This window comes from Battus philenor, unplaced genomic scaffold (genome assembly GCF_028537555.1).
Source record: "Battus philenor isolate CCGP_79_NKW_IND1 unplaced genomic scaffold, ilBatPhil1.0.hap1 SCAF_6, whole genome shotgun sequence".
NCBI classification, from domain to species: domain Eukaryota; kingdom Metazoa; phylum Arthropoda; class Insecta; order Lepidoptera; family Papilionidae; genus Battus; species Battus philenor.
Window position 1 is genome coordinate 8,637,947 of NW_027181726.1, and position 27,117 is coordinate 8,665,063.

A 27,117-nucleotide genomic window follows, 5' to 3' on the forward strand; every position below is an offset into this window, starting at 1 on the left:
GAATGTTATTTGTGCCCGCTAGTGACATAAAATATCGTATTTGCAAAGACCTACCTCCATTTTAGGATAGGGAAGTAACATTGTATTTACCTCCAGCGGCACTTCAATTCCCATAAAAGGAAATCACTCCATCCGTAGCTACTACTCATTTTTTCTTATGAGGAATTCCACACGATACACGGAGGTGCCGTATGGGAACCCTTGCTTCAACTGGGGTAGTCCGAATAGTAGGCCTCACAATTGACGAAAGGTTTACGGTCATAATATAATGAAAGCACAAGGAAAAAGGACGGAGAACGTTAGGTGAAACTGTGCTGAAGCGCACGCGGGGACGGAGGGGAGCGAGATGGCGGACCAGTTGGCGGGTTATAAGGCATGTCCTACTTCATTTGTCTGGCGACAGCTTAGGCTGGACTCGCTTGGTGAATGGAATATAAGGCATACGGAAAGAACGAGGGCTTCGGTAACGTGGAAATTCTTCCCGGACGTCGTCTTGGCCAATCGCATATTTCGTCAGTCTTGAAACTGGACACGGTTCTAGCTCTCCTATTAACGGTACACGAGAGATTAGCAAAGTACAATTATAGGTTTAGCTCAAGGAGAGTCCTTCGTGCACCTGTGCTCAGGGAATAAATCAGACCGCATTGTACCTTATCACCAGCATGCCCGTATTTGGCGCGAAAAGGCGGATTATCAATTTCGGGTGTAAGAAAAAATCGAGAAGGGAATCAACGTCTCACTAATGAGCAAAAAAAAAGTCGCCTAAATTTCAGTAGGAAGGTCATAGGATAGAAAATCTAATATTTTATGTATTGTATGTTAATTTGGTATAAATACTCACACGTGTTAGATGTTGATGATCACAGGTTAGATGTGATGAAAACAAAAAATTTGACAACGATCAAGAATAGACATAAGAACAAGTTGGTGTATAATCTGATAAAAGTAAGTTTTACAGTTTTTATGATAACTGTTACGATTATTTTCTATGTCCTCATTACATTTTTTGGCACAATTGGTAATCCGTCAAACATTTTCAAATTCACCATTTTATTTATATGTATACATCAATTATAAAACTTTATTTTAAATTATTTGGACACGATAATTTTACTTGTCCTCGTTCAAGTCTTGACCAAAATTTAAAAATGCGCTAGTAATATTTTAAAATATGTTTAATTAATTAACTAGAAAGGCTAAATATCACGCCATAAATTCCCAATATTGATTTCCGACAACTGTGCAAGATTCTCTCTAAATTCTCAGCATTTGATTTAAGCTAACGTACTTGAATACACTTACATCGCGATGTACACGGTCATCCGCGTAATCCTTCTAAAACATTTAACTTTTTGTAGCGATGTTAATAGTGGTAGTTGTTAGTAGCAGTAATAGTAACGAGTTTTAATCGCATTTGCAACCCGCTACTGTATCGCGACGGAGAAACGACGGAGGTTACTGGATCGCGTTTGTTTCACCGTTAAATCGTGGTCGAGAAAGGGCTAGCAAGTTCGCGACCGCCTCGCGTCTATATCGATGCGGACGCCCGACAGCGTCGCTACTGCATCGCTAAAAAACGTCGCCGTCGGTGATGGGCCTTATCTACACACTTTGAATGTTGCGTTATTGCGCTATACATTTTTTTTTTACAAAAGCGACAATTTAATTCAATTAACGATAACAATTAATTATTTTTTGGTTAGAGGTAAAATAAGTGTGACAGCAGTAACTCGCAAATCGACATACTGTAAACTCACTTATAATCATCTAAAAAGAACAGTTATTAGACATGATGAACAAGTTACTTAGATCTATTGTTATAATTTCTAAAACTAATAACAATTTATTAATAACTAACAGCTCATCTCACTGCAGGAAATTGCACACCAATTACGTAAGTATATAAATAAATAGTAACAGTATAAACAAATGTAAAACATGTTATATGGTTAGCTGCTAACAAAATATTACCGTACAATTTATACAAAAACTACTTCCGTCATAGATTTTCTGACCACAAAGACGATAAACTGCCGATTTCATTATCACACATCAACTTCAATGTCACGGCCAAAAGAATAATAAAACATTTTTTTTTCATAATTTAAGTGTTGAAATATACTTAATGTCAAATTAAATTTTTATCCTAGACGAGTACATACATGCTTTGGGCGATTAATATACCATCATCACTGCACAAGCATTTAAAATTCATGTGTGGTCATTTAAAATTCTGTGATAATCGATACTTTCTAGGGCTAATATATGTACTAAGATATGTTGTCCTATATGATATTGTGATCAAAAAGTAAGATGAATTTGTTTATAAAATATAAATTCTTTGTTAATTCTATCAAATCAATTTCACCCACTTCAAAGAAATCCCCGTCCAAAAAAACGCACTTTTACCAACGCTTTTTCCAGTCCTCGAAACAGTCTGAACGATGATTTCACATTTCTTTTTAACAACAGTAATATTATTCAAAAGATATATTAAATTGATCCAAAATTCAATATGCCCGCTTTATAAACTCGCAACCTCTCATAGCGCTAGTGGACGAGGAGTGGACGGAACATCGTGTGTGAGAACATTTCAAGGAATGATAACAACATGTAATAATATTGTACGCGCAAATACTAGTCATCCTAAAGTATGTAGACAAACATCAAGTAATAATGTTATCAAATATCTCGTGTGCGTCATGCCAATCGCGCCTTCTCCCGTCTCTCCCCTTACATACCGCAGACGGCAAGTCACGCTTCCGCACACACTACAGCCAAGTAACTTCGCTAATTACGGAACCTTGAAACCTTCTACCTTCAAACTTGAAGACATTAATACTTATGCAATAATATTTTTTATATAACATCTTTACACAATAATCTAATTCCCCAAAACAAAAATACACATTTACATTCTTTTTTGCCATGAGTTTTCTTGAATTGCTTATACATTAAATTTGCTTATATATTTACGTAAATGTCGTTACTTAAATATTGTAAATAAGTTTATGATGTTCTTATATTTTACATACAGGGAATTTCGAAAGAAATAACAATACCGGTGCAATGGGGGTACATTTCAGGAAAATTGTGGGGAAATGAAAATGAACAACCAATATTAGCACTTCACGGTTGGCAAGATAATGCCGGCACGTGGGACACCTTGGCACCACTACTGTTTGAAAAACGTCCAATTCTGGCTATTGATTTCCCAGGACACGGACTTTCATCTTGGTATCCACAAGGTATCTAAAGCTAATTATTTTATACTGTACTAAGATATTCTTTTTAAACATTTAATATATAAGTTATATATAGAGCATACTTTCATAAGAAAACCGATGAATGTATATTTAATAAAAATATCTTTGTACTTTATTTCCAGGTATGACGTACTTCCCTTGGGATTACGCACGTATAATACTCTCTATAAAAGAATATTATAAATGGGATAAAATCTCTCTACTATGCCATTCCTTGGGTTCAATAGCAGGACTGCGTTTCGCCGCTTTATTTCCGGATGAAGTATCGTGGTATATCGCAATTGATAGCCTTATAGCAGACGATTATGATTTAAATATAGTGGTGGACAAATATCCGAAAAATTTGCGGAAATTGCAAAAAGCACAGTCACTTTTAGATGAAGAACCGCCTTCTTATTCTGTCTATGAAATTACAAAAATTTGGCACATAGGAACCAGAAAATCTGTTGCTTTAGATAAAGTTAAATACCTGTTAATACGAGGTTCCAAACCTTCAAGTCGCGATGCTACCAAAACTTTATTTTTCAAGGGATTCGAAGCTAAAGCACATGTTTTTTAACCCGGAAGACAAGAACTTTGTTGCTGCTCTTGTTAAGAGATTGACTTGTCCATCTTTATACATCAAAGGTTTAGACTCTCCTTTTGCATCGGATGACTTTTCTATAGAAATGCGTAAACTAATTGAAAAAAATAATAAAAAATTTGAATGCCACTTTCTACCTGGAACCCATTACTTGCATTTAAATGATCCTGAAAAAGTTGCGAATATAATCTTACCCTTTTATCAAAAATACAATTAAATTTTCAGACCAAGTCTGAAACATAAAATTGCTTTGTAATGTCCTCTACCTTAAAAAGACTCCGAGTCAAAGTTACAACTATTGAATTTCTTAAAATTCAGCATGATCAATGTTGAATATTACTTTATAATATTTAAAATAAAAACTAATAACAACTGTTTTGCATTACACATTAGCACCACTTTGAATTATTTATTTTGATTATGAATTTATTAATTAGGAAATACTTCAAAACAATAGTTTTGAAATCAACACTATATTATATTACTGTATAATTGGAATTAATTTAAATTCTGCATGATGTGTATAATATTTTTGTATTCATAAACTTTTTTTAGCATATTTAAAATACACAATTACAACGGAAACCAAGTACTTTGTATAAATAATGTAAATTAATGATAAAATCAATTCTCTCATTATATAAAAAATCCAATATAAACAGTTTATTTGTAATTTAAATTTAAAACATGTATTTGCACTTAGAGACTCAAAAACACGTAATGTAATCTGTAGCTGAATTTAACTTTTTTAATAAACCGTTTGATAGTATAGAAAATGTAAGAGATCACATCAAATTTCATGAAATCAAGATAAGTTAGTAAAACTTGTTTTTCTAGAACGTTAGTAGACTGATTATGGTAGACCGACAATCCGGCTTTTCATTGGTGTATCGTGCTAGTGGTAATGCAACAATGGTATTGAGAGCTCATAAGTACATTAGAAAATTTCATATTAATATAGTAAAAGGAACGAAAGTATATGACATAGCCCAACGGTTAGGCAAGTTGTAGTGGCAGTGAGCAGATCACATAGCAAGCAAAACAAACAGCCGCTGGAGACTTAAGGTTTTGAAGCGGAGACCTCGGACCTGGAAAGTTGATGATGACTGTAAAACCATTTTCAAAGGTAGAAAATTCTGTTTATGAAAAGCTGTAATATGTTGATAACCATATTTTACTGTTAAATATATACTGTTAATACACACACACACGTATATATATATTAGTGTTTGCGTGTGTGTGTGTGCCTGTACATATGTATGTGTATGTGTGTATCACTGTTAACTAATTAGAATCGTAATCTATATTCTCCTATTATAATGCAAATTTTATGAAGGTTATCCAACTAAAAAAACTTATGCCTCACCATGATCAACTGTCGAAACTTTTCTTACTTTCGTGTATTCATATTTAATTATTGGAAATAGTGTCTAATAACTTGTTCAACAGTAATATTTTGGTGTCCACAGCGATAATAAGATGTCATTATTTCTTCACGTATTTCAAGAAATATGTTTCTTGATGACTCTATTTTTTGTAAACTTTTTTGCGTATTAATTAAGGGTTTTGTCGGTACATATATCACCTCCATAATAAAATATTTAAAAAGGTGAAAGTAAAGGTCATTTGTCAGCCTAAAAAAAAGTTATACACCTATTTCCAAACACAACGTACAAAGGTATCGTTCTAAAATATGTAATATAAATTGATATATTCTATTGAAATGCGACATTACAATAACTTCTAAGTCATTACCCCTTCGGAAAATATCACCTACAAAGCCACATTTTTTTATTAGGATCTATATAGAAAGGCATTAGCGTCTGAGCCTTTGTTTTTACAATTACGTTTAATATTTCTGTAAAGTTTTTTTTTTGGTTACGTTTTTCCAAGTTACAGTGTGTGACTGTTGAACTATTTAAGTCAACTGATTATTATGATTATTACTTTTACATTTTTGGTTTGTTTGTTTTTGACCACGCTCTAACAATATCCAGTTTTGAAAATAAGGGTACGTGCGACTACGTCCTCAGGTTTTGCACCTGTATCTGTGCGGCGGTTGCATATTCGGCACATCGGTGTCTTGTGACTGCATCTTGAGTACCATATAATATCTATTTATATATAATATCTATATATATATATATATATATATATATATATATAATCTTCATTTATGGTTAAATGTGACGAAAACCAATAATTAACGACACGACAACGGTTTAGATTTTAGAACAGGTTAATGCAAGTTAAGCATAGCCTGTTAAAATTGAGTCTTACGTCATAATACGACTACCATTATGAATACTCTGTAACACATCAAATTTTTTATGACCATTATAATTATTTTCTAGATTCCACTCTTATAGTCAACCATCTATAGAAACTCTCACAACCATCTTTTGTTAATATACTACTCAAAACAAAATAGGGCCCACCATCATTTTGCCCCTTAATTTATGTGCATACATGATTATTAAATTTTTACAATTAGTCGATGTTGAATTAGGGTTTTACACATTAAGTAAACACAAAATAACGTTTGAATTGTTTAATTGTATCGCAATACACTCAAATACACATTTTTAGAGAAAATGAGCACTAAGTAGACTGTCAATAAAAACTTTTATAGTCACTGTTTGTTTTTAATAAACTTGCCGGGAGCTTTTCTTTAGTATCGAGTAAGACCTCCTTTGCTCCGTATGCACTCTCTGAGCCTATCTGGAACACTCTCAATCAGATGAGTGATGTTTTGGTCGGGTATTCGTTCCCAACAGAGTTTCAGCGCGTTTATCAGGTCCTGTTGGCTGTTAACGTGGCTATGGGTCTCTTTAAGACTTCTTTTCAATTGATCCCATAAATGCTCAATCGGGTTGAGATCGGGACTCATTGCTGGCCAAGGTAAAACCGAGATATTGGCATCAGAAAGTGCCCTCTGAGTGACCCTAGCTGTATGCGCACGAGCGTTGTCTTGCATAAACACAAAATTATCACCTACTCTTTGTGAATGTGGAATGACATAAGGTCGGATTACTTGCTCGACGTAACTGGCTGCAGTGACCGTCCCTTCGTTCAAGATCACCAGCTCTGTTTTGCCTAACAAGCTTATACCGCCCCATATCATCACACTCGGGCCCCCAAAACGATCAGTACCGTGCATGCATGGTTCAGTAAAACGTTCTCCTTCTCTTCTCCACACACGTACACGTCTGTCATCGCTAAAAAACTTAACTTTACACTCGTCTGAAAAGAGTACTGTCCTCCAATTGTCCATGGTCCAGTCCAAATGCTCACGCGCAAACCTCGAACGTGTTGCCCGGTGAGCCCTTGTTAATTTTAAACGAATAACACGCATCCTAGAATGTTGCCCGTCCTCGTGGAGTCGATTCCGAATGGTTTGACCACTAACGCGTGTGCCAGTAGATTGCCTTAGCCGGGATTGCAATGTCCGGGCGGTTGTCGTGCGGTCCCGGCGCGCAGTCAATCGAATGTTCCGGTCTTCTTGAGCAGTTGCGGCTCGAATCCTTCCTGATCCAGGTCTTCTAGCCACACTACCTGTCTCCTGGAACCGCTCCCATACGTTTCGAATAACTTGCCGTGACACACCAAGGCGAGATGCAACCGATCTTTGCGATTCTCCCTCTTGAAGCAAAAGAACTGCTCTTGTCGAAGTTTCCACATCCATATGACGGCGAGAACCTGGCATTGTAATCGGGAATAATGCCGAAACGAAAAAAACACAGCTAAACAAAGTGTGATCAAAGTATTGCGCTTAAAGCAAGACTGAGAACACAAACGATTGAAAATTTAAGAAATGGATAAATTTAAGCACTTTACTTTTTTGTCTACTCACTTGAAATCAACAAAAAAGTTAACTTTTAAAACATCATTATGAACTAATAAACATGTGTGCTAGAAGTGGTAGTGCTTCATTTTGTCAATGATTAGTATATGAGTTATTTATAAACACGATTAGAGACAAAGTTGCGGTGGGCCCTATTTTGTTTTGAATAGTTTATATGTATATTAATTATAAAACGTTAGTTTTAAACAATTAGGTTAAAATAATCATACAGGCACTTTTCATTTTGCAGATCTTCATTTATTGTTGTATAAAATTTTAACATGCGAACTATTATTGAAAGTTTTATGACTAATTACGAAGCAAACCTAAATATTGCGTCACAAATTCCCAAGATAGCCCACGATCACAGTACAAAGGCCGATTCTAACTCATTCAATACTCGAAGTAAACTAGCGTACAACGCACTGTCAGTCCTTGGCCGCGTAATCCTAATGAAACATATAACAGTGTGAGGTTATCTGCACACTAAGAACGTCGTGTTGTGATTTGTCCGGTTTTCCGTCTAAAAACGATAGGTCTATTTAAATAGTTTATTTAAATAATAATTGTTTCTTGATTGAAGGTAAAATAAGTGTAACAGTAACTCGCGAATCAACACAATATTTACAAGGGTTTACAAGGTTATATTTTTTGGTTAAAAAAGCGAAATATTAAACATGGTGAACAAGCTACTCAGATCTATTATAAAAATTTCCAAAGCAAATAACAATTTTTTAAAAATTAATAGTATTCACCACCGTAGGAAATTACACACCAATTACGTAAGTATACTGGACGGTTTAATAAATAAATATGTAATGATACAAATAAAGGGTGAATTTATTATTTGATTAAATATAAACAGAACATAACCACTTATTATATACACAAACTACTTCGTTTTTTATATTTCCCACCAGTCAGACGATAAGCCGTCGATTTAACCATCACACATTAACTACAATCTCCAGGCCCTCACAGTTGTATGATGATTTCATTATACAAGTATATTTATAAATTTAATAGGTAACCTTGTTTATTTTATTATTTAACCAACGTTATTTATTAATTTTAGAATACATACTAGGATATTATATCCGTTAAAAACTCATTGAATTATGCTCAGAATATGTACTTTATTGTTAAATCCATCCAAAATGCAATAAGTCCGCTCGGTAAACCAACAAACACAAACCCTTAGAGGACTGGAAGTTCTAAAATTGAAAACCTAACAAGAAAAATACGTCTTTTTACGTGTATTATTTCATTACGTGTGTGCACAAGCATTATTCCTACTGAGGCATGTGAGCGGGAGGACGGAGGAGGCAGACAAACATTAAACAGAAGTATTCTTTAATATGAGTGCGTCATGCTGCACGCACCCTCTTCCGTCTTACCCATAACATACCGCAGACGGTGTCTGACTTTTTCACACACATTGCAGTCAAGTATTTTCGATAATTACGGAACCTTCATATTAGAAGGTAATAATGGTTATGCAATAATAGTTTTTTTTTGCAGTGAATTTTCTTGAATTGCTTTTTATATCATTTACGAAAATGTCGTTACTTAAATATTGTAAATAAGTTTATGGTGTCTTTATATTTTAAATACAGGAAAATTCGAAAGAAATAACCATTCCGGTGCAATGGGGACACATTTCAGGAAAATTATGGGGAAATGAAAATGAACAACCAATATTAGCACTTCACGGTTGGCAAGATAATGCTGGCACGTGGGACACCTTGGCACCACTACTGTTTGAAAAACGTCCAATTCTGGCTATTGATTTCCCAGGACATGGGCTTTCGTCTTGGTATCCACGAGGTATTCTTAGACAAATTATTTTAAACTATACAAATTTAATCCTTAAATTACGCACACACCAAGATGGACATCTTCTATTTAAACATAATTAATGTAAAAGTTATATGTAGAGCATGCTTTCATAAGAAAACCGAGGAATGTATATTTAATAAAAATATGTTTGAACTTTATTTCCAGGTATGACGTACTTCCCTTGGGATTTCGCACGTCTAATACTCTTTATAAAAGAATACTATAAATGGGATAAAATCTCTCTGCTGTGCCATTCCATGGGATCAATAGCAGGACTGCGTTTCGCCGCTTTATTTCCGGATGAAGTGTCGTGGTACATCGCAATTGATAGCCTTATAGCAGACGATTATGATTTAAATATCGTAGTGGATAAATATCCGAAAAATTTACAGAAAATGCAAAAAGCGCAATCACGTTTAGATGAAGAACCGCCTTCTTATTCTGTTGATGAAATTACAAAAATTTGGCACATAGGAACCAGAAAATCTGTTGCTTTAGATAAAGTTAAATACCTGTTAATACGTGGCTCCAAACCTTCAAGTCGCGATGCTACCAAACTTTATTTTTCAAGGGATTCGAGGCTAAAGCACATGTTTTTTAACCCGGAAGACAAGAACTTTGTTGCTGCTCTTGTTAAGAGATTGACTTGTCCATCTTTATACATTAAAGGTTTAGATTCTCCTTATGCATCGGACGACTTTTCTGTAGAAATGCGTAAACTAATTGAAAAAAATAACCCTAAATTTGAATGCCATTTCCTACCTGGAACGCATCACTTACATTTAAATGATCCTGAAAAGGTTGCTAATTTAATCTTACCATTTTATGAAAAATATAATTAAATTTTTGAAAATTCATTTATAGCCTATATATTTATTATTAAATAAAAATATGAAAAAGTTTAATTGTTACCAATGACTTAATAAAAATATCCAACAACAACAATAACTTCAACACATAATCATGGACTACTAATTACACAAAAGACCGTACATAATTTTGGTGACACTCTGTTTACCAATGTAAATAAAATTTATAATTTGAATACATGCACACCAAATCCATAATATGAAATTACTGTGTAATGTCCTCGACGGTGACAAACACTTTCAAAAACTTGATTTTTAACTGTTGCATTTTTTAAAGTACAAAGTAAATTTTTACAATAATTATTTACATTAAGTTTAGTTACATGTATTAAAACTCTTGTCACATAAGCATCACTGACTGGTTTTAATAATTTATTTTTATGTTATAGTTGTAAAATAGTTTTGATGGTATGGTACTTAAAAGTTTCTTTATCGAATTTATATAACCCTGTATAATATAACTTTCTAAAATTTTAGGTAATCTTACTTGTGCTTCTGTTTTATTTTTGTGTGTTATTTTTGCATTCATAAATTGCCTTGCACTTCGTATAAACAATATTAAAAATTCTCTATTTAAAATAAAAACAAAATAAACATGTTAAATGTTAAAAAATGTTCTTGCACTCATAGAACTATGTACTCGAATCTGTAGCGATATTTACCATTGTTAATAAACCATGTGATATTGGGGCTAATGTGATTACATCACAGTTCATCATATTAAGATAAGTTGATACAAATTTATTTTCTAGTATGTCAGTAAACTGAATATGGTAGTCCAACAATCCACCTTTCAGATGTGTATCCTGATAATTATAATGTAATACAATTGTAACGTATTTGTAATTATTACAATAGTATTACGCTGTTATGTTGCTTAGAAAATTTTACATTAAAATAGTGAATTGTTTTTAACAATTTATTTAGAAAAAGCAATAGTGAGTTGAAAACTTTTTTTACTGTGAAATTTTCAAATTGTGTATTTCATGTCAATATAATGAAACAGTATCCAAAATTAGAACATTTTATTTATAAAAAAAACTATTGTACTTATGTTATACAGTATAAGTTTCTAGTCACATAACCATAATAATTTTATTGCTTTTTTAATATATGTACCAAATAACAATCAACAGTATTAAATATATACTATATTAATGTTACACTTACTGATACAAGTCTTTGACCAATAAATCATTGTGTACATTAGTTATATAAAAATACAGAATATATCAGCTATCATTTGTACTATGCTGTGAAATATCTTCACTAGAGGTTGAATTGCTTAGACTATCACAAACCAAATGTGCGCCTTTTCTTGATGGTAACACGTTTAAAATTGCGTCTTGCCATGGCATTCCTTCACATACTCTCAGTACAATCTCAAAAACTGCAACATAATAATAAATATTTTTATTGTATTGTATTGTTATAAAGATATTAATGCTGTTAGCCCTAAGGCTTTTACAGTTTCATCTGACATAAGTTCATGGAGGGGAAGGGTCCATGAAATACACCTACCCCCTGATTTAAACGGTCGATATATTCCTGAGAAAAACGTCTAAATCGAAAATTAAAAACTTTCAACTCAAAACCGTGTTAATCGAAAAACTTGCAAAAAATTGCATTGACAAATTAAAATATTTGTCAATCCAATATATATATTTTTTTATATATTAAAATATTTTTTATAATATATTACAGAAACACTGTTTTTTTTTCAAAACATTAAACAGAAGAACAAAAAATAAAACCAAAGGTGTTTTATTATCCTTTATCACTATCAGAAATTACTCTCATTCTTTTTTTCGGAAGCAAAAGGTTCAAATTAGCTTTCACCACTTGAAGTTATTCGTGCCGATTCGATGTTTGAAGCATAAATATTTACATTATGAGAGATGGTAATAAAATCAGTTATTAAAACAAAAAAAAATCTTTTTTTGAAACCGTGTAAAAGCGAAAATGTGTAAAACAAGTACCGTGTAAATCAGGAGATAGGTGTATACTAAAAAACTAAAGCATTGTATGCCAACATGTGACACTCAAATGGAGATGAAAGTGGTGAAGGCGAGAATTATCTGATTGTGTCAATGTAAAATAAATATTCTTTAATAAGCAAACTTAAACTAATTAATATCTTACCATGATCTATTGTCAAAACTTTTCTCGTTTTCATGTTAACATATTTATTTAATGGTAACTGACAGTGCCTAATACCTTGTTCAACAGCAATATTGTGGCAGAGTCCCTGAATATTAAAAAAAAAGAATTATTATGTGTTATTATTTTTTCTCCCCATAATTCCAGAAAAGATGTTTGTTGCTGACTCTATTTAAAATATTCAAACTACTTTACCAACCAAGCAGGCATTTTGTGTGCTCTGGCTCTGCTAAAATACTTCATAGTCATAGTGATTTGGTGCAGTGAGTTGCTGCAAACATCCTTGATAAGAAACTTTTGTAAAGAGACATATCACACTTATATATTTAAATATAATAAAATTATGTGTTTTCAAGTTGAAATATATATTTGGTGTAGAATTATCATAAATTTTCTTATATTCAAGAAAATAATAAAGAAACGTTTTAATGATAACTCCTATTCTTTTAAAATTCTTAGACTAAATTCTCGGACCAGACCAATATTAATAGTATGATTTCACAGATACTAAAAATTAATTGTCATTGTTTACAATTTATAAATTTTTTAGCCTTAATAAGATAGAAACCAAAAAATATACCTTGTGCTGATTATGATCAACTAAACCACCAATTATGTAATAAGTGTCCTCTTCAAAATGTTCAATGGTATTGTTTGATTCACTAGAGAGGTATACAAGTTTGTGTTTTGGAAATACTTCTAGATAAGGTTCCTCATGATATTCTATCTGAAATTAATAAAGCAATATGCAAATTTAGCAAACTGAAATAGATATTATTAATATAAGTAAGAAATCAACAACAATACATAGATGGTAGAACAGAATGGTGAATGTTACATTGTATGTTTATCGAATGTTTTTGGATGGCTTATTTAATATTCTGAACGTACAAGTTGGGCCTATATCTAAAAAATACCTACATCCCAATTTTCATATCCATTGTGCCTTGACATATCACTTTTTGACTTATCCCCAAAACTTGTGACATGGAACTGTAATGGTGTTATAGAGCGTCTGTTCATTGAATAACATCGCAGAATTTGTTTAATTACTTTATATCGATCCTTCTCTATCATGAGATTGTCGAAGCTGAGGTCTATTATAATTCCAGTGTTCTTTTTTGGTTTCTCCAATATCATTTTTTTAAGAGATTTTCTGCTTGGGCCTAGATCAATATTAGCAGCACGAGCATTTCTTCTTCTTTCCTTAGCACGAGCTTTCTCCTTGGCACGTTTTGCATATTTGTTATTTTCCCACCTAACTTTCTTTAACCACTTACGCATTTGGTTTTTTGTAAAAGGTCTAGGTAATTCGTTCCCATCATCATCTTTTAACCCAGGATCTTTTATTATATCAAAGAGTGTATACCGATGAAAATTTGTCTCCGAATACGGATCTTCAGGTTTAGTTTTATAGGAAAGTTCCATCGTTATCATATAAACTTTATACTAATTGACATACATGCTTTAATATAATTATACATGTACCATTATATAATTTATTTCTTTAGGATATAACGGTTTTAACTTTAAATGTCACTGTATATTTTAGTTATATTCTTAACTTTAAAATTTAATTGTTTTTACATAAAGTCATGAACATTCCGTTTGCATATGTCAACGTCAATGTCAGCTGTCATGAGGTTAAAGATGATAAATACTCGAAGATTAAATTAAAATAATTCATATTTTTTAGAGAATATGTTGGCAGTATTGCAAATAAATGTATATAAGGCGTTTTAAACGATTTTTTTTTATTTTTAACTAAGTTATTTGGTACAGTTTATTGTACAACGTATTAACCCGCAATAGTACAAAGCATTACTACTGCTACTTTTATTTAATGCACAAGTCGTAGCGTTTTTATTTCCGAAGCTACCGACGGTTGGTTATTGGTTGAGATAAGATAATTTGGATTATTAAAAAGCAATAACACATTCTAGTTTATTCTTATAACAATACAATAAACAGAGAATAAAAAATTGAAACATTTATGTTTTAGCTTCCACTTGAACATACATTACTAACCCGCGATTCCCGACCAACGCCTACATAGTCATTTTGTTTACAGATATGGATTTAAAGCACCTGATTAGAAGCTGAAGAGAAACAGGACCATAACATGTGATGCGCGTTTAAGGGAATTCTTCATGATAACTCACGGGTGTATAAATAAATAGACATATAACTTTGACAAATACGCGTATAGTTCATGGACCCTTCAATGAACTCATATCAGATGAATCTTTAAAAGCCTTAGGGCTAACAGCACAAACATTCTCCAAACCGTACAGTACAAAATAATACGAGCATTACTTAATGACGTTCCCTACGCAACAGTCATATGGTTTACTTCTCATATTTGTGTTTTATTTACTTATGATAGAGAACCATTCTCTATTCTTTAGGTACTCCACTCTTTAAACGTATAATAGCGCGATAAAATATTAAAAATAACAAATCTTAACACACTGTTTTCATTACTCATGATTAGAATAACAACATGGCAAAACCAAACATTAAAAAATTACATCAAGTTTTGTTTTGTAGAATTATAGACACGAAAAATTAAAACCGATATCATGAATAAGAACTTTCATTTTAGATGCAGATGATCAGCAAATATAACCGAGCTCCCTCGTCAGTATAATAAATGAAACAAAGCCAACAAAACGACAACTACACTCTTACAAAATGGTTTAACACCACCCAAACTTCGTAGCTAACTACATTTGTGAGTGAAGAATAATTTGAATATTTTAAGCTAGAGGTCTGAAATCCACAAATCTTAAGTTTAACAAAACTATAAACGCTGTAAAAGTTGTCTGCACTGAAAATTAATAATTATAAATGCAATAGATAAACATCGTGCAATTAGCAATTCTCCATTGGACAATTAAGATCCACGTGCTTATACAGCAATTAAAATAAATATCGACAACAGTAGTCTTGGCTTAATTCTGTAATATTAATTTTATAAATTATTACCACGACAATATTTACAAAAAATTCATTGAAACGGACATTCTAAAGACATTCTATTGAGAAATTTAATAATAAATTTAAAACTACGTAACGTCTTCAAAATAATGTCCATAAATAACATGAACAATTCAGAACAAATTTTGTTGTCACAAAGTAATTGACACCAATTTTTACTGGTTTCCTATCTCTAAACTGCATGATTGTTCCACACGGAACCCAATTACAGGAAAGTTGTATTTGACAAAGTTTCGTGACAATTTATACACCTGTGAGAATAATATCATGAAGGTTTTCCACAGCCGCATAGCGCATGCAGACCCTAGACTTTAGCTTGAAGTTTTTTTCTTTATACTACACTTTTTTCACACATATATTGTACATTTTTACTTTACACGAAGTCTGTTGTTTGTCATAAGAGGATTATTCTCTTTTTGCTTGAAGTGTGACATCAGTCCAACGCGAGAGCTAGCAATTTTTCGACAACATATAAAAGTTCAGATGCGGGAGCTATATATTCATACCGTTCATATTACTCTGTACCTGCCGCTTGAACCTTTAAACTATATCTGCCACTTGTTAATCCGCGACCGATCCAACGACAGATGATCGTCTTGTTGACCGATGATAAACTTAGTGCAACAGGACTACTACTAATGCGCCGTGCAACTGTGGCTACTTTCCTTAGTATCATTTTCGCAAGCGTGTAAATAGCCATATAACTTTGATAAAAACAAAGGTTCCATAATAGTATTCCACATGGAACAGTCATGCGGTTTACTACAAGTCACAATCTCTCATGTCAATTAAGACAGAGAACTCTATTATCAGGGTTCGCTACTCCTGAAACTCCTCTGCGAATGCTAACACGAACTAATAACAAAATCGTCTAATACAATTTTTAAATCTTGTTGATCCATTAATTTTTCTCATTAAAGAATTTAAACTATCTTCGAATATGTAAAATATATCACATAACCTCATAACCTCGACGATAGGACTCCACGTAATACGAGTTCACTAATATATAAGAAGAAGCAAATAAACGAGATAAGTGAAATGTAATCATTGTTTCTGGGCCAAGATTAATAACGCGACGAAGTTTTACACAATTTTAACAAGAAAATGTCAGTAAGTACAATTACGACTAAATGAATAACGATAAAACTTATTTTTATATTTTATTGAATGTCTTCTTTATACAATACTAAAGTTCAATGAATTTTTGTTACGTTTACATAGAGAGTTTATAACCCCGCATTGTTAATTATTTTCGTAAAAAATTAAACATCGCTATCCTTTTCAACTGGTTTCGAAAATTTGAAAGCATCATTTGACTTGGCTTAATACCACATTTTTTTATTAATTTTCGGCATACAATAAACACCAAAAAAGTTTTGGTCATTCAGAAAAATTAATAAAGTAGAATGTTTTAAGAAGAGTTCTTAATAGAATAAATTATTTGTTCGTTTTGATTAATGTATTAGTTCATATGTTGATAAAAAAAAAATTTAAGGAAAGATATCAGCTATGGGGCGGCTGTTTTCAAGAGGAGCCTTCCGGTGTTCTTCGTCGGTTAAACGATTCCTTAAAAGTCGACGTAAGGCTCTACCAACAGGACATCCGAGGCAGTCAGGCCTGGGCACGGGAATTATATGATTCCGGTTACATATCTGATGTGGATTACAATGCAATACACGAAGGTTTGAAGAAAGTACGTGTTATTACACTCATTATATATAAGAATAAATTATTTATGTTAAGGAATTAATATTACTTTTTACATTATGCGTTTATACTATTACAAATCTTTAGATAGATTCTGTTTTATTTAGATATTTTGTTGTTTTTATACCGAGTCAATTATAAAATGTTATTATTAGATAAAAATTTATTTAGTGTTATAAGTGAACTCAAGTGTTGTTCGAAAGAAGTGTTGCTAATCTAGAATAATCTAGAGTCTATAAACTTGTCTTTCTACGCCTCGGTGATTTATTTGCTCCAAATTTAACAACTAGTATGCATTAGTGCAAAAGCTATGTTGATGGCCTTTTGGTCAAACAATAAAAGTAAAGTTTAAATTTGTAACAACCTATATGAAACATACATAATGTTAAGGATGTATTTATTTTAAGGTAGATGTTGAAATTAGTGAAGAATTGTGCAAATACGGGCGTCTAAATGACAAAGAAGAAGACATCCATTCAGTGGTCGAGAGGAGATTACTCGCACATATCGGTGAAGCTGCACTACGGCTGCATACCGCCCGCAGTCGAAACGACCAGTCCGCCACCGACACGAAGCTTTGGATGATGGACAATTTACAAAATTTGCTTGACGAAATGAAAAAACTTATAAAGGTATTTTATTTAAAATTTGCTCATATTTACTGCCGATAATTTAGAAGATTTTCCTTAACATTTAAAACTAACAAAACAAGTCTATGTTATTCATACTACTAAGCGTTGTTTTATTAAAGTTCAAAAAATACCAAGACCAGATAAATTCCATAAACAAAATCCTATAGTTACTACAACTTTGTTATAGTTTCTACACTTTTTTAAAATTTTGTTGAACGTAACGTTACAAGGTTTTAGTGGATCGAGCAGAAACTGAGATAGATATAATTATACCTGGTTACACACATCTACAACGTGCCCAGCCAATTCGTTGGAGTCATTTCTTGCTAAGGTAAAAATTTCTTGAATATTTATATTACTTTATCAAATAACGGAAATGTATATACCTATCGAACCTAAGTAAACTAGAACATTTAAAAATTTTCTCAAAAAAATATTACAAACACATGTATAGTACAGTGAAAAATGTATTCGAAAATTTTTTTGTGTGTTTTTACTGTTTCAAAAGTTGCAGTAAACTGCCACGAAATCTTATTCTATATCACAACCTGCACTAATATAAAAGCGTAAAAGCTTTAAAGGAGAAAATGTATAACTCATTTGTCCGCAAAAACTTTTTACATGCATTTTCCAACACCTGTATAAAGAGAACGCTATGAAACATGTTACATTAATTGATTTTTTCTGAAGAAATGCTACAGGTCAATAACTTCTGGCTGTACAAACTCTGCAGGAACATATAGTAAACTATGATTAATTTTAATATGTAGTCAACCGAATTTTGTTAATGCTTTTTCTTTCTATATTATCAATATATTATTCGTTGTTTTTGAAACTATTGATTTTTCAGTTGGATGTACCGTACTGACACATATTGAGAGCAAATAAGCAATACATCCACTTCTATAAAGCTTTTCATTTATATTCAATCACCCTGTGAGGACCTCTTTTATTCATTTTGCAACAATAACAACTTATGATTAACGTAATATTTTAACATTTATATAATACTATTGTTATTAGTTACGCATGGATGCTACGTGACGATGTTACGAGATTAGAAGAGCAACGGAGGCGCGTATCCTGCTGTCCTTTGGGAAGCGGCGCGCTAGCAGGCTGTGCTTTACCCATCGATCGAGTTAGATTAGCACACAGCTTGGGCTTCACAGACGTTACGCCCAACTCTCTATACGCAGTTGGCTCCAGGGATCATATCTGTAAAGAACTTAAGTCATTATCAATCTGTAGTTAATAAAAAAATGTTCAATTCTAAAAGGAGATGTAAGTCTTTTGTCAGTAATTTTGAATTCGTTATTTAAACTAGTAATACTTATATTAATTCATATTACTATCCGCACAGGAACATTTGTAGTATTCCTCTTGTGTACATAATGAGAAGAATGGCAGAAGAGCTATTTGAAAAAACTAGTCATATTGAGCTTATAACGGCTACTTTCAACTTAAAGCAGTGAGGGTTCCAAACGCGCTCTAATCTAGGAGTAGTTTTTTTGTGGTCATTTTTACGATATCCTTAATACAGTAATAGAGCAATTCATATCGTTGATTATCGCTTATAAAATCCTTCAAATTATTACAAAATTATTGCATGTTTTTGTTTATTGAACTTCTTAAATTTATTACATGTTAATTTACAAATATGATCAAAGAAGTATGTAATGTTTATGAAAATTTTTTCTCTGCAGTGGAATTCCTTAATTGGTCATCAATGAGCGGCTTGCACCTAAGCAGGTTAGCGGAAGACTTAATTCTATATGGTTCACAAGAATTCGGCCTACTGAGATTTTCGGACCAGTTCTCTACAGGATCCAGTTTGATGCCACAGAAACGCAACCCAGATGGTCTTGAACTTATAAGAGGCGCCGCTGGTCTCTTACTCGGAGACGCTTTTGCATTCAGTTGCGTTCTGAAGGGTCTACCCAGCACATACAATAAAGATTTACAATCTGATAAAGAGATACTCTTAAGATCCTATGATAAGTTGCTGGATTGCCTTAAGGTAGTCGGAGGGACCATAATCACTATGAAGGTGAAGTATTACGTTATGTTAATAGCATTACTAAAAAAGCTAGTGTATGCTGTGTGACGTGTTATATAGAGAACCTTTATAGCATTCCCTTTAAATCCCAATGTTAGGGATAGCAACACTGAAGGTTTTATGTGGTAATTCACAATCAAATGTTTAAAAAGACGTAAAATTAAGTGATAATTTAAAATTAACTTCTCAATGAAAATTTTATTATCTTGTTTTTAATCATGAATTAATACCTTCTCTTTTTATACTTACATGCAGCTATTAGAATTTATAGTGTTTAAAAGCTTCAGGATTTTTTTTATTGTCATTAAGAAAAAAATCTATGTCTATATAACTATAATTAAAAAGTAACATTTCTAATATTTTAAGCTCAGTGATATAAATTTAATTTGTTAGTTTTTTACATTGTGTGGTTGCACTCGTTGTGCCATTCCTGATTCACGGGGAGGGTTTTTGTATATATTTGTCAAGTGATTGGTTTTCGCGTCCTTCCACTCCCAATTTTAGGGTTATTTAGCTCCTCTGGACTCCTTAATTGTTCTGTGATTTACATAGCGACTAAGTCGACGGGTTACTTCACGGTTTTACGACCTTTTGCATCTGGGCATGGGAATGGACACAGTGGTGGATATTGTCCGTTTAGTCGCCTTTTATTCCAAGAAGAGTGGGAGTGGTGGTATTTTCCAAGGTGGACCCGGACACCTCACGGGAAAAATGATTACACCATGAAGTAATACATTACTTTGCCAACTATTACAGATTGACGGCGCCAAAGGCCAAGCATCATTAGAATCGGCAATGCTTGCAACAGACCTCGCTCACGCTCTCGTCCGAAAAGGAGTACCTTTTCGTCGAGCACACCACATCGTGGGGACCATTCTCCGGCGAGCCTCACAACTTGCAGTCGATTTAAGAGAATTGCCCCATCAGGAGTATACTGCTCTTTGGTAAGTTTAATTGGTTATTTTATCGAATGGCTTAAACTGAAATTTATCATATATGAATGTAATTAAAATAACTCGACAACCTACTCTCTAAAGTAGACAGGAGCTTACAGTTACCACCATTCTTTTATCTTTAATCTTTAATTCGATTAAGAAAATGGTAATTTTTTTAAACATACAACAAATGTAATCGTCTATCGACTAACATTATGGTGATTTCGAAATATATAATATGTAAATCTAGTTAATAATATAATGTATAAAGTTATCATATTGGTAATATATATCGTTTTACCATGTGCAGTAGAAAATCAAATCAAAAACTTTCCTATGCATTTAGCCCTGAATTTGGAACGAAAGAAGACCTAGAAAAACTGTTCTCTTGGGAAACAAGTGTAGAGCAGTATACGAGCATTGGTGGCACCTCAAGAGCAACTGTGAATGAACAAATAGCAAATCTGAACGAATGGCTCCTTAAACCTTGTTAACAATTTGATAAATATTCTTAGACAATGATGATATACAAATTATAAACAAAAGTGTTTTTTATTTAATTTCTTTTATTATTTATTACAAAAGCCAGATGTTTATTATTTATTAGCATGACTGAAATCCTCTAATAATTCCAAAACAATCTTTTAACTCCAAAAATAGTTATAATAATAGAATAGAATTGGTATAAACTAAAATGATGCTAAAATAAATTATCACTGCGTTTAATCTTTGAGAATGTCTAATATCTATTGTATTAGATATTCTTCCCGTCGACATAATCAAAATATTCATGCAATCCAGATGCAAATAACTTTTTATTTATTCTTCTAACAACATCACAAAACATCGAATGAAGTAATATGATATTTATTATAAGAAAATAAATTCAGTTGCAATAAAATGTTACAAAAAACTTTTTCTTCTATTTGGGATGAAATGTTATCCAAATAGCTGTTTAATAGATAGTCGGTTGAAGCTTTTTATTATTATCCATGACTTTAGTGTCTATTGTTTGTGGTTGTTACCATTTTTTTTAAAAATTTAAAATTGTAATATAAACTACTCTTGCTGGATTAAGTGATGAAGATTTAATACGGAGCTTTCATTTTACTATTTTTATGTGTCAAGGCAAGGAATCTCATAATAAAAAAAATCTATAATCTATAATCCTGAAAGATCCAATGCTGCCAATGTAGCCAGAAAAATTGTTCGTCTAAAGTAGCAGTGGGCGGTGCACATCACTTGTATAACCGATGGCCGCTAGGGCCAATAGGTTCACAAGTATCGGCTGACACAATGATGATCATAATGAACAACTATTTACATGATATAACTTCGTTACTCCGAAAGACACAAGAACGCAGTGCGGTTTTTCTCATCTAGCCAAAGGCATGATGAGAGAAACTTATTACAACTTAGAACAAGAAGGTCTTTATTTATTTTATTATATCTTATTTCCAATTAATCTTTCAAGCGTATTCATCAGAAAACAATATTGCCCAACAAGTAATCCCAACCTTACGGTGAATAGAGATTAATTCAGACTCAACTTATCTTTATCATCATCATCATGTCAGGCGATAGACGCCCGATGCAAGGCATAGCCTCCCCCCCCACCCCCCAAAGAAAACCACAATGACCGCTCTTGCGCTGCCCGTAACTAACAACTTCCCACGACCTTAACTCTATCGTCGGTTCACCTATAAGGTGACCTTCGTCCACCGGCACGCCACCGCCACGTCTACCAGCACGTGGGCACCACTCGAGAGACTTCGGGCCCCAACGGTCGTCGATTCCATAAGCCACTGCCACTTCAAACGAACATTTTATCGAACTACGTCAGATACTTTGGTACTTCCGCGGATTTCCTCATTTCATTCGATCTCGCAGTAAAACTCCGAGCATAGCATTCTCCATTTATCTTTGCGTGACACTGAGCCTTATAATAAGATCCAGTGTAAACGACCGCATCTCAGATACATAAATCAGCATCGGCAACACACTGTTTAAAGCCCTTAAACTTTAGACGTTGCGATATTTTGAGCAAAAATATATTTCGGAGCTTCCCAAACGGTGCCCATACCTTACCTTATAATTTTATATATTGAAAGACGACAATAATCACATTTGATGGATACTTACATAAAAGTTACATATTCGTGATGATGCAAGAAGCCATAGCAGCAACTAGAAGATTTAATTATGCTGAAATTTAAAGTCAGTAAAAAGTACTGTGTGAACGAAATGGTTGATAAAAAGTGACACCGTTTTAATCTTTTAATTAAAATTCTATACACTATCGCAACAAGGGTAATCATCTAATAAAATAGACGTAGCTTGTATAAAACGCATTAACGCCATAAATGTGTTTCCATTACTATCCGTTATGTCTTTATATACAAAACTGCTGTTTTGCAGTCTGCAGATTGACTGCAAAAGCAGCAGTTATTAGTTGATGTACTTCAGTTGTGTTATTGTTAAATTTGTGTAGTGTTATTGTTGTATGTAGTTAAATTTTGGCTTTCTTCACTTTAACAAGTTGACACAAATTTTACGATTAGTTCCTTATTCACACCGAACGTTTCTTCTAAAATCAATGAGTCTTAATTTGGGTCACATTCCACTGTCGCCTTTATTTTTTTTTATTATGAACTTGCGGATCATTCACAGGGCTCGTTTTTATGATCAAAATTTCCTGAACGGAAATAGTTTATCCAAAATTAGACCATTACATGTAATTAATTATTCACTGGTTCCAATATACAACTATTATTAAAAATGACACATTTTAGTTTCTGGTAACAAACTAAACATCATCAGAACAAAATTAAATGACAAAAACAAAGAATAGCTAATTTACTAACAAAATTGTATAGGCTACATTTTCAAATAAATTTAAATTTAGAATTTAAATCAAAAATGTCACATGTAATAGTATGTTTATACCAGTAAATATTCTTTATGGACAATTTTATAGAATTGAACCTAAAAAACAACTTCTCAATTATTATTTCACTGAATAATTAAATTATTTTGAATAATTAACTGAATGGGGCGAAAGATATTACCAACTAACTCATGTTCAACATTTTAAAAGAAGTTAATTGAAAAGTTTGAATAAAGAACTAAGAACTAAAACCTTTTTTCTTTATTTCCCGTATTCATCTATGCAAAAAAGTGTTTCTAGTGGCCAAACTCAACCACTACAAAATTAATATCACGGGTTCACTGCGATTGCGATACCTGACATTATCAGAATGTAGATCGCATGACCAATTACAGAGTAATTAGCTACATAAGTGTGACTAGATAAGATTTAAGTTTATAGCGACCTTGATTCTATTTTTTGTATAATCGATTTATATTATCAGTCGAACGAAGAGCACACAATTCAGGCTTTTTGTACTTTACAATTTTTTTATTAAAATCGAGAGATTTCCAATTTGCGGACGAAATGTAAAACCGCGAAATGAATTTGTAATTACAATATATACAAAACATTTTACTACCATATAGTGCTGATTTTCTTTTGCAAGGTTCGAAATCCATTTTGAATTCGAATAACATTTAAATTATGTATTTCTTCGTTAAGTCCTTATACTTTCCTGGTTATAAGTAATTATTTCTTAAAAACTCTAAATCTATTATAATAATAATAACTATTCAAGGCTCACGTCCATACGTCATCACCACCAACATACACTGGACTTCAAACGGAGTAGAGGAAAATGAGAGACATTAAGTAGGTAAAACACAGAAAATAAAATTTGTTATACGAAGTACATGCCTTGTGTATTATGTATTCAATAACGATAAAATTAAAAATAATTTACTTCATAATCAAATCTAAACATGCTTTTATAATGATTTTAGTAAAAGCCATTTATAAATAAAGAAAAATGCGATCGTGCAGAAAGGTTTGCGAGATGTCATGCCTGCGTGTCGCGGGAGGACGGTGGCTGTCGAGTGCACCGTTCTACGGACACCGCGCTTCCGCCCGAGCGCGCTGCGGAGGAGGTCCGCCTCCCAACCCCAGATTAACTCATCCACCCACCCCAACCAGCGGTACGACAACACGGACGTTCACTTTATTTCATTCAGCCGCTATCGGTACAAGTGTCCACAAATTTAATTTCCGGCCTAAAATCAAACTTTTCTATATATCTCTTTACCTTTGTGAACTCGTTAAGTAAGGTAAAAAGGTGTTGTTAGTAAAAAAAAATTGTCTATTATACAACGTTAAAAATCTTTCCATTATATAACTTATAATTCAAGGTTTACACTCCGTAGTAGAATAAATAAACACAATTTATTAAATCGTGTAAAAAGTTTAAAATAAAAATGTGCCCTTAAATAGTAAATTAAGTTAGTGTTGTAACTGTTACACTAATTAATAATATACTTAAAATCGAAAAAGAGTTGTGATAAAAACTCATTTAACAGTGTAGTCAAAAATATCTAACGTAAAAGACAATTCATTTCAGATAACATGAATACAAAATATTGAAATGTACTAAAAAATTTTACTGTAATAAAAATACAATATTTCAGAATGAGGACAGCATGGAGACTGTGGATATGCGTAATGATATTTACTTTTCTGCCTGAAGCTTCTGTTTACAACTTCAAAGCTAATGCACATTTTGATCCGAAGTTCTTTGATAAAGAAATAATTCCATACGTGACTGATGAACAGGTATTTCAAAAATATTTTGTCTAAAGCATTAAAGATCTCGTTGATAAATAATTTAAGCAGAGCAATTAGTGAAATCAAACAAAAGTTTGAATGTATATTTTCGAGTCGAACAATATTTTATGCGTGATATAATTGTTTATTCTTTTGTTTTTTTAAGTATTTGCTGTATAAAAATTAATTGCTTATTAAAAACCTTACCTTATGCCAGCAAGAAGCGAGATAGCAAAACAGTCACTAGAAGTTTATTATTATATAGTGTGCACTAATATTAACAATTGTAAAAGATTTTATAGTACAAAATTCTCGTCGATGCCATGTAGAGACAAAAGATTCTCTATAACTCTTTATTATTCTTAATCAAAGTATATGTAGTAGTTTTATTTTATTGGTATATTTATATAAGGTATTTTTGTGAATCTCTTCCTTCCCAAATTGATTTTACTTTTTTATTTTATTTATCGTTTTTAATGAAATTGTTTCACCTACCTTTTTCAATTACTTAATCTCAGCTCCGCCCAAACGATTAACTGCAAAGAATGCCTTCAGCGTTAAGTTAAGCGTTACACAAAAATGTATTAAAAGTTTTTTTTTTTAATTAATTATAAATAAAGTATACAGCGAACCCAAAGAATAATCTAGCTGAAAAAAAAAACTAAATGCGTTTATCCTTGAACTGCCCACGCTGTTTTTATAAAATGACAAAATTATCTAGGTAATTAGAAAATAATAGCATCCATTTAATTTTTGTATCGAAATATCTTTTGTTATCGTTATTTGAAGTGCTTGCTACGTTACTATCAAATCAAGAAGCATGCATGTGTGTAGCCGTAATAATTTAACTAGCTTCAAAAATTTGTTTCAGTATGTTCGTCACATACATTCAATGGTGAACGCGTATAGCAACCAAGGCGACAAAGGCGGAAGACTTGTCGTAGAAACCAATGCCCTAATAGACACTAAGTATCACGCGTGGAAACGAAATGTAGACCTTATTAACTCACTACTTGCTCTACCAAAAGGCATGAACGAAGCCGGACGCTAAGTAAATCAGACACAAATTTGCTTTGTACAACATATTACTGGATAAATAAACATTTCTATGTAAATTGGAGACACTTCTGACAAGTATTTGTGTTATTTACTTGATAAATTAACAGCGAAATGAAAAGGTAAAGAAACGAAAAGGTAAAGAAGATGGACACGAAACGCCTTTACGTGCCCATCTTCTTTATCTTACGGGAATACAGATGATTGGTTATAGGTGTAAATGCTTTTAAGTGAAAATTTTATTGGTCTTGTCAGCATAAACGCTTTTACAATTATTTTTAATCACCACGTCACGTGAAATATATACGTATATAGTGATCATTTTGATTTCTGTTACATTTATTTTTTTTATATAGGAGTGCAAACATACTAATAAATTCTGACAGTAAAAAGTCTGCAGGGAAAGATAGAAAATAATAATTAATATTAAAATATTATTAGCCGAATTTTAAAAACGCTTTTTCTTACTACATTATCATT

The 27,117-nt window shown here is 32.5% G+C and overlaps 5 protein-coding genes across 6 annotated transcripts; 4 read left to right on the top strand and 1 right to left on the bottom strand.

Moving 5' to 3' along the window:
• The first annotated feature begins 1,789 nt into the window (after positions 1 to 1,789).
• Positions 1,790 to 4,066, top strand: LOC137930348 (probable serine hydrolase). The gene is given in 4 exon segments (XM_068773587.1): positions 1,790 to 1,894; positions 3,038 to 3,248; positions 3,389 to 3,777; positions 3,779 to 4,066. Coding segments are annotated over 4 exon segments (993 nt in total).
• Positions 4,067 to 8,128: 4,062 nt separating this feature from the next.
• LOC137930456 (probable serine hydrolase) lies at positions 8,129 to 10,757 on the top strand. Its single transcript, XM_068773711.1, has 3 exons — positions 8,129 to 8,475; positions 9,310 to 9,520; positions 9,698 to 10,757. The coding sequence occupies exons 1-3, from the start codon at positions 8,371 to 8,373 to the stop codon at positions 10,372 to 10,374; spliced, it is 993 nt and encodes a 330-aa protein (XP_068629812.1). The 5' UTR covers positions 8,129 to 8,370; the 3' UTR covers positions 10,375 to 10,757.
• A 699-nt stretch (positions 10,758 to 11,456) lies between these two features.
• Positions 11,457 to 14,150, bottom strand: LOC137930296 (tRNA methyltransferase 10 homolog A). The gene is made up of 4 exons (XM_068773525.1): positions 13,483 to 14,150; positions 13,142 to 13,288; positions 12,544 to 12,649; positions 11,457 to 11,791 (listed from the first exon to the last, which is right to left on the bottom strand). Exons 1-4 carry the CDS (start codon positions 13,996 to 13,998, stop codon positions 11,634 to 11,636), a joined length of 927 nt encoding a protein of 308 aa, XP_068629626.1. The 5' UTR covers positions 13,999 to 14,150; the 3' UTR covers positions 11,457 to 11,633.
• A 2,211-nt stretch (positions 14,151 to 16,361) lies between these two features.
• On the top strand, positions 16,362 to 21,418 carry Argl (Argininosuccinate lyase). The gene is made up of 8 exons (XM_068773618.1): positions 16,362 to 16,674; positions 17,060 to 17,257; positions 17,679 to 17,903; positions 18,134 to 18,234; positions 18,927 to 19,120; positions 19,607 to 19,950; positions 20,716 to 20,903; positions 21,241 to 21,418. The coding sequence occupies exons 1-8, from the start codon at positions 16,669 to 16,671 to the stop codon at positions 21,386 to 21,388; spliced, it is 1,404 nt and encodes a 467-aa protein (XP_068629719.1). The 5' UTR covers positions 16,362 to 16,668; the 3' UTR covers positions 21,389 to 21,418.
• A 3,503-nt stretch (positions 21,419 to 24,921) lies between these two features.
• On the top strand, positions 24,922 to 26,696 carry Pdf (Pigment-dispersing factor). Of its 2 annotated transcripts, none has more exons than XM_068773904.1 (3): positions 24,922 to 24,959; positions 25,446 to 25,590; positions 26,453 to 26,696. In XM_068773904.1, exons 2-3 carry the CDS (start codon positions 25,447 to 25,449, stop codon positions 26,630 to 26,632), a joined length of 324 nt encoding a protein of 107 aa, XP_068630005.1. In that variant the 5' UTR covers positions 24,922 to 24,959; position 25,446; the 3' UTR covers positions 26,633 to 26,696. The 2 variants fall into 2 exon arrangements, with proteins under 2 accessions (XP_068630005.1, XP_068630004.1); XM_068773903.1 differs by lacking the exon at positions 24,922 to 24,959 and adding an exon at positions 24,969 to 25,088.
• Positions 26,697 to 27,117: the final 421 nt, after the last annotated feature.

Excerpts from the sequence above, each read along its gene's own strand:
- LOC137930456 (XM_068773711.1), top strand. The coding sequence starts at position 8,371 with ATGGTGAACAAGCTACTCAGATCTATTATAAAAATTTCCAAAGCAAAT. Across the intron at positions 8,476-9,309 it reads GGAAATTACACACCAATTAC|GAAAATTCGAAAGAAATAAC; the intron begins GTAAGTATACTG and ends TTTTAAATACAG. Across the intron at positions 9,521-9,697 it reads TTCGTCTTGGTATCCACGAG|GTATGACGTACTTCCCTTGG; the intron begins GTATTCTTAGAC and ends CTTTATTTCCAG.
- LOC137930296 (XM_068773525.1), bottom strand. The coding sequence starts at position 13,998 with ATGATAACGATGGAACTTTCCTATAAAACTAAACCTGAAGATCCGTAT. Across the intron at positions 12,650-13,141 it reads TTGATCATAATCAGCACAAG|GGACTCTGCCACAATATTGC; the intron begins GTATATTTTTTG and ends TTTAATATTCAG. Across the intron at positions 11,792-12,543 it reads AGTTTTGACAATAGATCATG|TTTTTGAGATTGTACTGAGA; the intron begins GTAAGATATTAA and ends ATTATGTTGCAG.
- Argl (XM_068773618.1), top strand. Across the intron at positions 17,904-18,133 it reads AAATGAAAAAACTTATAAAG|GTTTTAGTGGATCGAGCAGA; the intron begins GTATTTTATTTA and ends TAACGTTACAAG. Across the intron at positions 19,951-20,715 it reads GGACCATAATCACTATGAAG|ATTGACGGCGCCAAAGGCCA; the intron begins GTGAAGTATTAC and ends CAACTATTACAG.
- Pdf (XM_068773904.1), top strand. The coding sequence starts at position 25,447 with ATGAGGACAGCATGGAGACTGTGGATATGCGTAATGATATTTACTTTT. Across the intron at positions 25,591-26,452 it reads CATACGTGACTGATGAACAG|TATGTTCGTCACATACATTC; the intron begins GTATTTCAAAAA and ends AATTTGTTTCAG.